This window comes from Lathamus discolor, chromosome Z (genome assembly GCF_037157495.1).
Source record: "Lathamus discolor isolate bLatDis1 chromosome Z, bLatDis1.hap1, whole genome shotgun sequence".
Taxonomy (NCBI): domain Eukaryota; kingdom Metazoa; phylum Chordata; class Aves; order Psittaciformes; family Psittacidae; genus Lathamus; species Lathamus discolor.
Window position 1 is genome coordinate 95,705,771 of NC_088909.1, and position 16,061 is coordinate 95,721,831.

Here is a 16,061-nt window from a genome sequence, read left to right on the forward strand (position 1 = left end):
CATATGCTGATATTCAAAGCCCTCGTATTAAAAATACCTTGCTGTTCTGCAACAGGAATCGTTTCCATGTGGAATTAGTTAACAGGGAAGTATTTTGGCTACTTTTGCTAAAGGGGTTTGCTTTGCTTGCAAGGTCATGCAGAATGAGCTCCCTGAACTTTGAACCGTATCTGCAAAGTGAGATAAACAAGAGCAGTATAAATACCACAGCCCTTCTCCCCACAGAGTTTTCTTCTGCAGCAGCATTAAGCAGAGCTGCCAAGGAGGGGGAGGAGGAGCGGGTAAGTGTGCTGGTTTTGCTGTGAAATAACTCCATGACTTAAGGTTTGGCAGCGTGTCTGCTTGTTGCTCTGGCTGAAAGGGCTGACTGTTGAAATTCCCATTGGAAACCAACTAGAGAGTTGAAACGCAAAGGGAAGTATAATTCAGAATCTCGCTCACGGGGTGAGACAGCTGTTGCTGGGTGCTCTATGCTAGTGCTGCAGAAGGCCATAAAGGCATAGAAGGATCTAAAGGTGTCACAGGAGTTTCATGTGTTTATAATGGGTGTAAAGGTTGGCAGATTTCCAGATGTGTGAAAAGAGTAAAAAACTGCCCATGTTGATATCTGTTGGACCACAGTTTAATCTTCAAAGTCCTGTACCTAGAATGTTTTTGGCACACCTGCAGGAAAGAAACATTAGGGACAGACAGATGTCACAAATGATACTGGCTCTGCAGCAGCTGGCTCTTGTTTTAAAAAATTAATTATTAAAATGTTGGATTTTTTTTTTTTTTTTTTTTAGAATATAACAAGATTGATGTAAGCACAAGTATTATTTATCAGAAATCAGTATTTCCAAAATATTCTGTGTTTACTGTGGGACTTTGATGCAAGTGGTGAAATTACCAGCTTCACAACCTAGGACATATTGGGAAGCAGTTTTATATTTTATACATTTCTCAATAATGAGTTTTTTATTAACATATTAAGCCAAAATTGCTAGTTAATGGAATAAAAGGAAAAGGTAATTACAGGGTTTCTCATATGCTTTGATTTTCACAAACATTTTGTAAATCGCCAGTGTGTGTGGGTAGGAGATATTGTGAGATCTGAGGAATCGTGAAACTCCGTTTTCACTTCCTGTTTTTGCAAAATTGTTTCTAGTGCCTGAGTCCTTCCAAGATTTTTCTCGATGGTACCGAAATGCCACAGACTGAATTGTAAAACTCCTTAAGCTTTTTTTTTCTTTATAAACTTCTGCCAGGTTCTGTAGTTCTGTGCACCACATTAGCCTGTCGATGCAAGTACTTTTAAGTCAGTGGAACTACTCTGGAATCTGGAGTGAACTAGTCTAGATTCTTAGTAGCATAAACGGGCTTAGCCAAACTGATTTTGAAACACAAGTAGGGCCACTTTCCAATCATGGAAATGTTAAAAGCAGTCAAGAAAAAGGTTACAAAGAGGAAAAAAGCGTAGTCTGAATAGTAGCATTAAAAGAAAATCCAGTAATTTTGAACACTTACTTTTCAGCTGTTTATATACAACAACAGTAAAAAAATACTACCTAATTATTATTGGGGAATTCTATTGCAAATAGAGAAAGAAGATACAACATCAAGCAGGAAACAGAGAAGCTGAATTTATTTTACTTTTTTTAACTGGATGGAGCCAACATTCCTCTGTGTTTTGTCATGGAAAGAGCCTGAACTTTTTATCATTTTGTTTATTTTCTCTCTTTTCAGACAAAGCCCAGCCATGTGGACAGGGCTGGGGCTAGTTCTGGCTCTCTGTCTCCTCCTAGGGGGAGGGACAGAGGGCCAGTACTGCGAGGAGCCCCCAGAATGGCATATTGGGGAGGAAAACCCAATGCTGAACTCTAGGGGGTCGGTGACAGTGGTTGCTCTCCTTCAAGCCAGCTGATACTTGTGCGTGCTGCAGGCTTCAAGGTAAGTGTAAATATTTTTCCTGGTTTTTGTAAAAAATAAACTGGTCAACGTTTTAATGCCATCTGAGGATAACACGTGTCCAAGTACATACGTATTCACTCCATGAACTCTAGCTTCCTCAAATACTGCCGTCCTAGCTGGCATGTAGGACCCAGTGACCAGGTTAACTCTCAGCAGTAGTGTTCTGTGCCAGTGGCTCAGATTCTTTATCTCTTGACTTAGTCCTATCTGACAGATAGTCTCTCCAGATTGTTCTTATACACAAGTATGATCAACTTGACTTTAATGAAAACCAAAAGAAACAGTTTCTCAAGACCACACTTCAGTCACCCACAAATGATTAATGTGGGCAAGATACTGAGGCCAAGAAACATCGTAATTCCCTGACATGGCTAGAATCTGAAACAGAGATCCATGATCACTGTTTTTTCATGAGAGATCTGTAGGGGAGAAGGCATATAAACCCATGTGCTTTTAATGTGCTTTCCCCTCTTCAGAGGTCCTAGATATTAAATAAAAAAGATAAGGTCAAGGCTGGACTTTTAAAAAACAGATGAAGCATTTGAGGGGAACCATCAGTGTTACATTTTCAGAGAAGACTGGGACTTTGGGCTCTGTTCTGTGCAAATGCAAATTCTGCTACTTCTGTGCAAATAATTAGCTTACATGACAGTAACAGCAGCAAGAAGATAATTCTGAGCTGACCCAAAGAGGAATTGCATACAGTCCTTATCTTGGATTCATTTAATGATTGTGAAATCATTTTGGTTTAAAAATTTGTAATGCTTACTTCAGAGCTTCATTTTAGTCACTATAATAGCATCTTAGTTTCCCCCTCTTGGCTGCATAACTTCATATTTTTTTCTTTACTAGTTTTTGGAGGACTAGATACAAAAAAATGGTGGTAAATCTCTGGCTCCATCAAAGTCAAAAGTGGGCTTTGTGGTTGGCTTTCAAGGTAGTTAGGTTTTATTCTGTATATTTATTGAAGGTTTTAAAGACTCTTTCAAGCTCTAGATTACTTCCTGAAACTGAGGGAAAAAAAACCCAAAACCAAAAATACCCAACAAAAACCAAAACCAAACCCCTAAGTTTTCTAGAGCAATTCAATAGGAAGGATATTAAAAGAAAAGGAAAAAAACCACCACCAAACCAAAGCAAAACCATAAAACTCCCAACCACATTGTAGAGCAAGAAAGCAGCTTTCTGTACTATAGACTGAAGACGATTTTTATGGTTGGATGCCAAAGGGAAAGACCAGCAACTGCTGGCCAGATTGTGCACATTTTCTACAGCTATCCTTGTGACCCTGTTGCTGTAATATCCTTTCTTCTGGCTATTATAGAAAATAGCTATGTCAAGATGAGTGAGAGAGCTATTGGCCTTTTACTGGAGGTTTGCTTTCTTTATTATTCACCTCCCTGCTTTATTTACAGCGTGCATTCTTTGACAACTATGTGACCAAAACCTCAGCATTTAAATAAAGACATCAAGATAAACTAACTGTGTTAGACCATAGAGAATGTGAAAGAACTGAAATAAAAATAACACTGAATTCAGTCTGAAAACAGATGTCTGCTTTACTTAGTACTACATTCTGCTTCCAAGGACCGGACCCAGGGCACGTTAGCTATTGTAGAGCCTGGTTTCGCGACAGTGTAGTTGGTAGTCATGGCAAATGGTAAGAATGTTTTTGCAGAGTTAGATTTTTGTCATTAAAACTAGGAGAAAATAACATTCAGTGTAATAAAAGCAAGATGGGTCATGCAAACTTCCATTGAATGTGATAAATCCTATGATTTTCTACTGATTTATGGTCTTGCTTCTTTGCACTCTCCACTAGATTGGAAGACCTGCGAGTGAAATTAGAGAATGAAGGACTGGTCAACATCTCGTATATCATTGTCAATCATCAGGGGTCCTATTCCCAGAGGAAATTTCACCTACTGCAAGAAGGTGTTTCAGAATACATTACTGTCTACCAGCAAGATGAGCAGCAAGATGATGTTTGGACTAAATTAAATGGAAACAAAGATGACTTTCTCATCTATGACAGGTCTGTTTAGAGGGGAACACAGGGAAATATTTGCATGTATTTATAGAGTAATGCTTTGTAAATCTCTGTATTATTTCACTGATGTGCAGATGACACCACAAAAAAAGACAATAATCAATTTCTAAGTTGCAGTAAGAAAAGTGCTTGCAGAAAGGAGGCTATAAAAGGAAATCTGTTTAAGTAAGCTTGGGATAAACAGTTTTTTTCTTTATAATTAATGTGGATTTAGATTAACATAACTGACTGTAGAAATTGACAGCATGATTCTGGATTTACACTGGTTTTTATTTTCAGGCAACTTCATTACATCCATACGTGTGAAAGCAGAATCAGACAAGGAGAGCTATCTGAGTTCTCATGAAACTGTTTTGACCAAAGTTTTTGAAAATGTCTTGTAGCTGTATGGAAAAATTAGTCTTTAGATGAAACCTAAGACTTCATAAGAAAGTGTCATAGGAATCTGGGACATGTACCTTTTAGAGAACCAGTAATAGCTCTTTAATTGAAATCCTGATTTTTCAGCCTTGTTGTGTTAGAAATTATTTGACAAGTCCTGCACTTCTAACATGTCCATCCTAATTGCTATTACATTACTGTAATGAACATTCTGTGTTCATACTGAAGCACAATTAAGTCTAATACATAATTAGAAAATTACTCAACTGCTTTTGGGTAATATGATGAAATGGAACAAATTAGCTTAATTCTGTGGGATGAAACTAGCACTGCAGTGAACTTTAGAAAGTGACTGCGTGTTACAGCAGCAAGTATGCCTAAGTATGGGAGGTTCCTATTATGTGACAAATAGAAGGCAGCTGTATGGAGTCTGTGGAGTTACTCCAAAGCTAATGGTTGGCCCATAGCATTTGGGAGGTTGAACAGTTCTGTGCTGTTGACACATGGGGTACACCTGCACTATGAACTGGTATGGCCATGGTCCATTATGGTTCTAGGAGTATAAGATCTTATTGTGCCTTTACTGGCGATGCAGTTTTTGCCTGTTGCTGGTTCTAGTCATGCACTGCACATATGTAGGGAGAGGTTTGAGGACTGTATGTTGACACTGCAGGTGGGGTACTTCACCAGGTGCCCCTGAACACAAGTTCTGCCTTTCACAGTACCAGTTGTGTAGCCAAGAGCATATCAGAATGCTCAAGTACAGATCTGGGGCAAACAGGAACCGTAAAAGTTCCGTTAATGCACACTAAATCAGTAATGCAGATGATCCATAATGCACATTCCAATCAAAATACATGTTATGTTGCATACAGCATTGTTTGTAAGGATGCAACAACATACGGTGATTTGTACCAACATTCAAACAGCCCTCCTTGTTAGCAAGACTGGTCTGTAGTGTGTGCCTTTGCTAGTCTAAATGCTACTAAGCTAGAGGCTTCTGTCAGTAGAGTTATTACATCAGCCAGAAATCATGCTACACACTGCTGACCAATGCAGTTGGGTGGGCAAATGTTTCTAAAGCACATACTGGTTTTGCCTGTAAATTCCTTGGACAGAAACACTCACCATGGGGCTGTACAGTGTATGTTGACTGATGTGAATAAAATAAAGTACGATGAGATATTTATGTTTATGTGTATGTAATTATAAAGTTCTTTCTCTCCTTAGATGCGGCCGTCTGGTGTATCATCTCGGTCTGCCTTACTCCTTCCTGTCTTTTGACTATGTAGAAGAATCTATTAAAATTGCATACTGTGAAAAGAAGTGTGGAAACTGCTCTTACACGGTATTTTCTCATTTCATTCTATATATACTAGCAAAAGAAACTGGATTTGACTGGTAGTTAAAAAAAAATATTTCAGTGTGATTAATCAAAATAAGACCTGATTTAGAATTCACACAATTCATGTGTCTTGACATAGAGCTTTTAAACATTTTTCAAAGTGAATTAGATTTAATTCTAATACACTGATTATCTGAGTTCTTGACCTTGATAAAAATATAAGTAATTTTCAGAAGTCTAAATGCAATCTTGAAGGATAATCTGTCTCTTATGTACAGCTAATGGGCAATTAGTTGCTCTAGTTTTTGGGGGCAGGTAAGTCCTTAAACATATGGAATCAAATCCAAGCTGGTTTGAGTTACTGTTCTTTCTAGTTTGGATTTAAACTAAAGTATATAATAGTTACTATTCCTTTATATAACAGTTACTTTAAAAAAGTGATAATACAAGGTGACAAATTATAAAAGGTTACCATTATAAAAGGATAGTATTGTTTTATATATAACTGGAGATCAGAACTGCTTTAAGGATTATCAAGAAATGCTCATACATAGTCATGAAAGTTCAATGATATGAACAATTTTTGATCCCATCATGGAGTTTTCTCAGACAGGCAGGATGTGGGGCCTTAGAAAAAGGTTGCTTTTTATTAGCAATTACTTGAATTCAAATTCCTGTAAATTTGCACTGAGAGCCCTGTCTTGTCATCAGTGGTGTTGTAAAACAAGGTTCTTTTTGATACATTCATATATTTTTTTTTCAGCAAAGTAGCACAAATAATGTAAAATTGGGCCTTCTCTTCAGCAAAAATGTTAAGCTAATTAGTATTTTACAACTAATTTCATTAAATATAATGCTTTGTATTTAATGCAAGCTTCTGTTTTGCAGGAAGCTGATACTGATGTTGTATGTGAAAACATCACGAAGAAAGCAGATGAAAAGCTAGCAGAGATAGAACCCAAACCAACTGGTCAGCATTCACATCACCACAACCTGCACAGAAACAGACACCACCACCATCATGAAGGCAGTCGTCACTCAAAAAATGAGAACCATGAGGCTCCTTCTGAAACTCAGAGACGTCATCGTCATGGTGGTCGACGTCATAGAGTTTTTGGCCATAACAGACACAATGAGACAGGCAGTCAAGAGCAGGTAGACACTGCTCATCCAGGAGAAGGTGTAGAAACTGCACAAGATAAAAAGCTATGAAAAAAGGGGAAAACCACCTGTAAAAACCAGTTAAGCTGAAATTGGCAGACAGCATCAGACTCGACTTCTAGTAGCTGATGCTGTCATTGTCGACACCTTTTGTTTGAAGAGCTAGGGAATTCTGTCACCTGACAGTGTCGTGGAGCACTTCCAAATTCCTGCAGGTGACACGGCCAGCTGTCAGCAGAAGACATCACTGAATCTTGACAGTGACGTCTGCTCACTGCTGCCTGACAGTCGCCAGCAGCAGGAGCAAGTGAAACCAGTGACACCTGACAGTGAGAGGAAAAGGCAAGAAACTGAAGCTGAAAAACAAACTAAGCACCACCTTAAAAAATGCAAGGGAGTCCTAATACCTAAATTCATAGAGTTGTGAGAGTAGAAAAATCAACATATTAAGTGTTTTTATTGTCCCCCCATTAAAAATTATACTAGAGAGAGGTGTGTAGAATTAAAATATTATAAAGAGATAGACATTCGGAGCAGTGCTCGTAGAATTACACAGTACCTGTCAAATCCCATCAGTGAAAAGCTTCACAATTTCAAGGAATTTAATTGGCCTGTTGTTTGTTTTTCAGTTGCAGTGGAAAGGTGTCTTGATTAATTTGTCTTTCTTGTTTCTCTTCTAACATTCTGCTTGCATTTGTGAGGACAGGAGCATAAACTATGACCTAGGGGCTCCTGATCTGATGTTTTGCAATCAAGAATAGAAGATAGCCAAAAAAAGACATTTTAATCATTTTTTATTAAGAAAACAGAATATATTCCAAATCTTTTTTTTTTTTTTCCTTCTAACCTGGGGATACATATTATGTATGAGAAAAGATTGCTCTTTAGCAACATGCCAAAACAACTGTTTATCTCAAACATAAGATACATGCACTAATTGCATTATTTTAAAGTAACAGATTTATATGCTTAACTTTTGTGGCTTAGATACAGTATCAGGATCCATTAATGCTTTCTATAACAACTCAGAAATTCAACCTACTTGCTGAGATCATGCCTAAAGTGAAAAACAGTGTTAACAACTCTTCATGCAGAATCAAGAACAGTATCAGAAAGAGGAGAGCCAGGACAAATGTAATCCTGGCTTAATGTTTATCTTCATTTATAACAGTGCCGAACTTGATAAATCTGTATTGATTGTTAAGATAATATACCACTTAACCTTGTATAACTTCTCTGTCTGTAGCTTAGCATTCCTAACCTTCGATTAACTGGGTTGAAGTAAAAATACAGTTTGAAGGATTCCTGGATGAAGAAGGGATTAGTCAAGAAAGCAAAACTGCTCTGAAAGTGTACACGATAATTAATGATGGTTTAATAGGAAAATTATTGCTCCTGTGAAACCTGAATCTTCTTATTGTGAATGCTGAAGAGCAAGAAAGTAGCCCTGAATATACACAGAACGCATGGCTTTGGAATATTTGACAAGAGTCTTTTCAATAAAAATAATACTCAGCATTTCTTCATATCTTGTTTTTACTTTTTTGTAAACATTTTGAAATACACTGAGCTTACTTCTCATTACATGTAGTAATGAAATACATCATGTCATTTACTCAGAGTTGCCTCTCTTTTAAGTGCTGCTGTTGCTCTTTAAGAAGACGTTTCTCTAATTCTTTTATGGTGTTTCGGAGACGTTCAAGTTCTTGGTTTTTCTCCTCCTGGAAATTCTGCAGCTTCTGTAAAAATGCAAGCAAAGGCTTCATTATTAAACATCACACAGAATTATGTACCAACACAATACGCTGTTACTAATGAGAAATACTATAGCAAGAATATTTTTCTAAATATATTGTGTCACAAAGCTACAAAGCTGACTTCCCCAAAATCCTACTTTTTGTGACATCCCAACATCCCAAGCCTACAAAACCAGTAATACACATATATAATTTAAAGCACAGTACTTTATGTCAGTTCTATATTAAATTTGTCAGTTCTATCTGAAGTTCCCAGGTTAACAATTCTGTACTAAACCCACTTCACGTATGGGCTTTCGCTGTTGAGCTTTATCAAGATCAGTGCAGAGAGACATGAAACCAGTTGTCTAGAGCTGGGAGGGAATGTAGAGAGGAAGGTGGACATGAAACTGCCTACTCCCCCAGTTCCCCAGTCCGCAAAGTTTTGTTGCAGAAGAAACACAGTAAAACCCCAGGGAGCTGCTGTTTCAAACAGGCTCTAACAGTGTTTAGTTTAGCATTGAACTGAAAGAATCAAGAAAAAGCAAAACATTAAATATGAACAGGAAAAAAAAGTATGTTAAATGATACAAATATAATTTTCAATTTTTTTTTAATTGGATTTTGTATATGAAAGGTTATCTACTATTTAACACGAGGACAATGAAGCTAATTCAGTTTATTTAAAAGAAGAATGCAATTACAAGTTATGTTTCTTTAAAAAAGACCTCAAAATACTGCAGAGCAAGATGATTACTAAAATATTTGAAGTCTCCACCATGCATGTCTGCGGGAGAAAATACAGAGGATACTAAAAACCTCTGAAACCATCATCTTTCCCTCAGGTCCTAAGGAAACCTCAGCCCAAACACTTTAACACCTTATTTCTTTTTCGATATGCAAAAGGTTTGAAGTACTTCCTTTATTGTTTCTGTAATGACAGTGGCTTAAAATCTGAGCCATGAAATACGTGCTGAATTCTGTGACTCAAATCACCACAGGATTAGAAGTCTTTAAGCTCCTGGAAGTTTATATAAAAAGATTATCTTTCCAGCATCAAGAAGTTAATAAGAATAAAAATAAGCAAAACATTTTTTGTATGGCTCAAAAGCTAGCAAAATTGTCAAAATGATTTAACACAAGAAAACTGCAAACTTCATTCTCCCCCTACAGCAGGTAGAATTCGATTCCTGAGCAGAATCAACTCACATGCTCAGATACCCAGATTCTGGATAGGAGCACATGCCACTGAGCTTTGTAAAGACAATAATTTTTAGAAGTCTCCCAGATACCATCGTATTACTTTGTTAAGTACTAATTACTGTTTTTCACAACACAGTCTCTTCTAGGTTTACCCAAAGCCCAGCTGATCTTAACTCAGCTTTGTAATGTGTACCTCTATCTGCAGTTTAATGATTTCTTTCTGCTTCTCTTCGTTTTGAATTCTCAGCTGTCTAGTTACCTCTTGTGTTTCCAGGTCTTTTTTCTCTCTCCTTTATGCTCCCTTTCTTTTGCTTCAACTAGTAACACAGTAACACCAAATATGATGATTACAGAAGATGTTTAGATGCAAAAATGACATAATTTCCCAAATATTAAAAATTTAATGAATAGCAGATCAACATTTCACAGGAGAACAATTTAATTTAAGCAAAGAACGTAAGAACCGCCTGCTATCCTATCTCAGTAAGATGAAGTCTCTTTGAAGAAGCATCATATTTTACAAAGAGTTTGGCTTTTTTCAGCTCCTTGGATGAGCAAGGATAATTCAACAATAATGGTATCAGTAGCAAACCCAAGAATATATAGGTATATGAACTGCTAACAAAGACATAAGCAAATATGCCTCTACGCAAAGAACGATCACTTGCGACGTACCTGTTCACAAGTCTTTAATTTCTCTTCCAAGATGTGAATGGTACCCTTTAGTCTATCATTCTCATCTATGTAAATAAGAAATTATATGATACACTAAGAAGTACATTTTGACAGTATTATTAGCAGGAAACCAGAATAAGGAAATTAATTCAACTTTTTGACTCTCCTTACCTTTATGAAACTTTTTGTGTAGACATGCTAATCATCATTTACAGAATTACATAGTCTCCATTTTCTTCTTTAAAAGAAAATTAATAGTTTAATCATAATACCTACCTGGTGTTACTATATCGAACTGTCTTTAACTTTCTGATAACTGCTACATTCAAGAAAATCTAGATGTAAATTTTTTTGGCTCAGAAAATCAAAGTTTATTACCATGGCTACAACAGTTTTGAATTGGAAGATGTAACTTTTTAAGTACTTGTTTCCCCAAAACTAAAATTAGTATCTTAAAAACAAAATTTAGAACAAGCAGCGTGACCAGCAGGTCGAAGGAGGTGCTCCTGCCCCTCTACTCTGCTCTTGTGAGACCTCACCTGGAGTATTGTGTGCAGTTCTGGTGTCCTCAACATAAAAATGACATGGAACTGTTGGAACAAGTCCAGAGGAGGGCCACGAGGATGATCAGGGGGCTGGAGCACCTCCCGTATGAAGACAGGCTGAGAAAGTTGGGGCTGTTCAGCCTGGAGAAGAGAAGGCTGCGTGGGGACCTCATAGCAGCCTTCCAGTATCTGAAGGGGGCCTATAGGGATGCTGGGGAGGGGGACAGTAGTGACAGGACAAGGGGTAATGGGTTAAAACTTAAACAGGGGAAGTTTAGATTGGCTATAAGGAGGAAATTCTTTCCTGTTAGGGTGGTGAGACACTGGAATCGGTTGCCCAGGGAGGTTGTGAGTGCTCCATCCCTGGCGGTGTTCAAGGCCAGGTTGGATGAAGCCTTGTGTGGGATGGTTTAGTGTGAGGTGTCCCTGCCCATGGCAGGGGGGTTGGAACTAGATGATCTTGAGGTCCTTTCCAACCCTAACTATTCTATGATTCTATGATTCTATATTATTCTTCTTTTTAGTATTATTAAATGTCGCTTTGAGTATTAAAAGCAACTATATACTTCACATTTTTAGAGTATTATCAATATTTATGCCTATATGCCTTGAAAACACAATGGGTATATAATTAACTACATGGTATAGATAACAGCTACATTTTAATAACATTCTACGGAGGATTAAGCCTTTTTGTTTTAACCAAATGATAAAAACTATGCATAACCATTTCGACACACTACAGTCCAACAGCTGAATGATAACATCTCACTTTTTGTAAAACAGCCTGTGCTATGCGGAAGTAAATTTAAAGTCCAACTATTGATTAAAAAACCCCTCACTGAGGCAGAACTTCTACACGTGGATTCTAAGTGGGATAATAGCAACAGACGTTCATTAAGCACCACAGACCACCGAAGTCTGCACAAGATTGATTTTAGGTAATTCTTCCCCCCTTTCTGCTTGCCTGTCTGTGAGTTTCTCTCTCTGAAAAAGAACAGTAAATAGAATAATAAAAAAGTAAATGCCTGCTTATTCAAAATTACAGTACAATATATATGTAGAAACATTTTTGCTTTTACCTTTCACATTACACTGTTTTTCAATGGTTTGTGTTAAACCCTTCATCACATTCTGCAGTGTAGCACATTCTAAAAGAAATTTGAAATCCAGTATTTTTAAATAATTACTTCAAAATTTTAATTTTATATTTTGTTTATACACTTTTCTCAAACATTTTATAATTGTCTTGATTAAATATTAGTCTATGTCTTCTTACTGACTACAGAAATAACTAAGATTATTATTACACGGTTACTGCTTAATTTTAGCTTTCAGTATACGAGAGATCAAAAACAATTATGTCAACCAATATGAACAATTTCATAAAGCTATTACATTTTTGCTTCTAGCCAGAAAACAGAGATGTTACTGTTTTCTGGGCAATAATGGAAGTCTTCCATATCAGCATTCCAGCAATTTGATGTAATTAATGAAACTGAGGCTTACATTCCTGGTAGTGTTTTTGCCAGGATTCTTTTTCACAAGACCAGCACTATCCACTTACTGCAGTTTCTCACTCCCTTTTTAGAGCATACTCACTTCATCTTCTGGGTCAATATAAACTTGGAGAGATTCAGAATATGCTACTATAACCCCGTTATTTCAAACAAAATAATTATGTCTGTGTGCACATACATGCAGCTTATTAGTTTAAATACTTGTGTATTTAATTATTTTATTTTTAATTGTATTTTTAGCACCGTGAAAACCGTACTGCTGCCTGTAATACAACATTTGGTTTTCATGAAGTACTGGTTTTATCCCTAATGTTTGTTCCTTGTAAACTTCTTACTAAAGTAGCAAAACATTCAAGGACTGGGAAGACTAGGGACACTAAACTTGACGTTGCCTACTTATTCTTGCTTACTCTTAAAACCTTTCTCTCTATTTCCAGAGTACCACTGCATTTAAGGGACTTCTAGTTTCCGCAACAGATAGATTATGCTAAATAACAGCTACTTGTCTCATGAGACCAAAGCGCTGTTGCAAATTGTAGATCATATAACTGAAGATTAGGTTACAAATAATGGAGTCAGGAAGACGAATTGAGATCCCAGCTCAGAGATTCAGTTTTCCACTCAATCTTTTTGACCCTTAGTCTATTCTTGCATCGACACGGCTTTTCATGCAGCAGAGTGTGTCAGTCAGCTGTATTCTCCCGGTCCATGCTTCCAAGGAGCCAGTAGAGGGAGCACGAACAGCACAGAAACATTGCCTGTCCTCAGCTCCTGCACTGGATCGAAAAGCATTTGTGGAAAAACCCTAATCGAAGGCGGAAGCGGCAGTTAGCATGCTCATTTGTACCAACCAGTTTTGCAGTGTATACACTACAGATTCCCTCCTAAACATTTGAAAAGTATAGAAATAAACCCGAATGCTTGCAATTCGTGGACAAAGTCGAAAGACACCTATGCATTTCAGTAAACTGTAAGACAGCAGCTACTCTCACAATGAGTCACAGCTATTCAAGTGTAAGCCACCCTTTTATGTCTGCTTATCTTTGTGTCTGCTTATCTTTCTTATCTTTAAATGATGTATCCTGGCAAATCTGTTCTGTGATTCCAGTTGTGACTGGAAAAGAATACTGGAACCCCCAAAATTTTTTTGTATACATTAAGGAAGAAAAAGCAAAATTTTGCTAAATGGTTGCAGCTTTGTGAGTCACTGGCATAGCATCTGTTATGGATTCCACGTGGTTCCTTCCCCTTAAAGAATACCGTCTACATGCAGAAAGACTGAACAGCCTAAGGTGCTCTTCTTCCCTGTTTAATATCTGTAATTTCTTGCAGCTTCTTCTGTCTGCATTTATAACTGAAGCTACTGTCTTCTTTTAAAGGACAATCACACAAAGCACTTTGTCCTTTAACACCTCTGAAACACTAAGTCAAGAAATACACAGTCCTAAAGATGCTAAGTACAGCCACCTTAAGTACTCACAGACAATAATGTGATTGGTTTCTTTTTAGAAACTACAGTAGATTTTAGTTCAGAATTGTAGCCTGCACCACAAGAGTCCATTCAGTCACCAGAGAAAAGGTTTAGGAGGAGAAGACAAGAATTCCAGGCTTGTGTCTGTCTTAAGCCCATCTGCAAAGATTCACTCTAAACAAAAACTGCAGGTCTGAATCTCACCTTTGTTTAGCAAAGAAGGTATCAAGGCAAAATAAAGCTGTCAGGGTCCAACTGGAGAAAAACCCCAGTGCTGGACCCTGTTTCAGTTTGTGATCCCAAGAGTGAAATTAAGATGCAAACAAGGTCAAGTACTGTAATCGGACTCTTGTTTATTACACATTTCAAAAAGACAGTTATTGTAAAAAAGAGGGAAATTAGTGTAATAAAGGGGATAGCGATAGGACAGATTGGAATAGAGGTAGAAAATGAAGTAAGAATTTGGGGTGCAGAAGGAGCACGCGAGAGGTAGATAGTCACCACTGTGGATCCAGCAGTGTCTTGGGGATCTGTTGTCATCGTCGTTGGCGGTGGGAGTTCTTCAGTCTCGTAGTATTAGAGCAGAGAGTCCCCCAAGAGTCCGCCGGCGGTGGTTAGTCCTCGTGGAGGCATCCTTCTGGAGTCCCCTTGAAGGTACCCCATGGAGTGTGTCTCATGGAGGTGCCCTCATGGTGATGTCTCATGGAGGGTGTCCCTCAGGGTCCGCGGTAGTCATCGGCAGAAAGTATCCTCACAAAGGTGTCCTTCCGGAGTCATCCTCATGGCAATGGCTCCCTGGTGATGTGTCTCTTGGTGATGTCCTTTTCCCCTTTTGTAAACAGTTGGGGGGGAGTACCTCTGCTCTTCATGTCGCGTATTACATGTTCCTGGTGGACCGGTTTCCCTGGTCTTGCAGCCAGCTCTTCAACTGATGTCTGCACACACACGTCTGCAGCAATTCTTGGGATAACGCACAGCAATTCCTCACACCAGTCCTCAAGGTAAGGGACTGAAGAGTCTTACCAGCTCTTTCCCATTCATCCCTCAGGCAGTGCATGGCGGAGTCCCATTTCAATTCCTCACACCAATCCTTGAGGCAATGGAAGAGTCTTAACTCCTCCCACACTTCTCCCAGGCAATGGACGGAAGAGTCTTATCTCAACTCCTCCCACCCATCTCTGAGACAATGCTCTGTAGAGTCCCATTTCAGTTCCTCACACCAATCCTTGAGGTAAAGGAAGGAAGCATCTTCTCTCAGCTTCTACCAGTCTTTGAGACAATGGACACTGGATTCTGATTTTGGATCAGTCTCTCACAAAAGCCCATTTATGGCCATTCAGAAAATGTATACATTTGCCCAGTTGCTCATCTTTTCTCATCTTATCTTCGGTTCAAGTGTTTCACTCCCCCCCATCCCTTGAGATTTAGAAATTTTCTTTCTTCCTTTGCATTTCCTTCAGAATTCTGAGTCTGCTTTTACTTTAAAAAGTTCCAGAGAGAAACTTCCTGCAAACAGGAGTATCACGGGGTCCTCAGGTTCTCACTTACACTTGCTGGAGACTTTCCGGGGTGCTATTTCTGTTTCTCATACTAACAAAGAGTCCTTAGGCAGCATCAAATTCCACCCAACCACCACTAGCAGTCACAAACCCCTCAGGATAGACGAAACAGCTTTTCCTGCCATAATGCCCTTTCACTCTGCTCCTCTGCTGTAAGTAGCATGTTTATTTGGAATCGTATGTGAACCATTCATCACCATGTGGTCTCTCGTGTTTTTTGCCTTAGCTGTTCTGTGAATTGCTTTGTGGTTTACTGATAAACCTTATATTCTAAAAAGGAGTGGTTTACCATCCTGCAAATTCGCACAACTGAAGTCTGGTAGGATAGCTGTTGCCAGAGTAAGAATGGAAGTATCAGTGCTCCGTGTGGCCCCTTATAACTTCTCCAGTTCTGCAGAGGATACTTTCATAACTGCATCAATAATAGCGAGTGTCTTTTAATCCCACAGTGCTTTGGTTTTCAAA

General features: G+C 38.3%; 1 protein-coding gene across 1 annotated transcript; it reads left to right on the forward strand.

The window, feature by feature from the left end:
* The first annotated feature begins 212 nt into the window (after positions 1 to 212).
* Positions 213 to 8,405, forward strand: SELENOP (selenoprotein P). Its single transcript, XM_065662423.1, has 5 exons — positions 213 to 281; positions 1,726 to 1,929; positions 3,773 to 3,985; positions 5,612 to 5,729; positions 6,615 to 8,405. The coding sequence occupies exons 2-5, from the start codon at positions 1,739 to 1,741 to the stop codon at positions 7,257 to 7,259; spliced, it is 1,167 nt and encodes a 388-aa protein (XP_065518495.1). The 5' UTR covers positions 213 to 281; positions 1,726 to 1,738; the 3' UTR covers positions 7,260 to 8,405.
* The last annotated feature ends 7,656 nt before the right edge of the window (positions 8,406 to 16,061 follow it).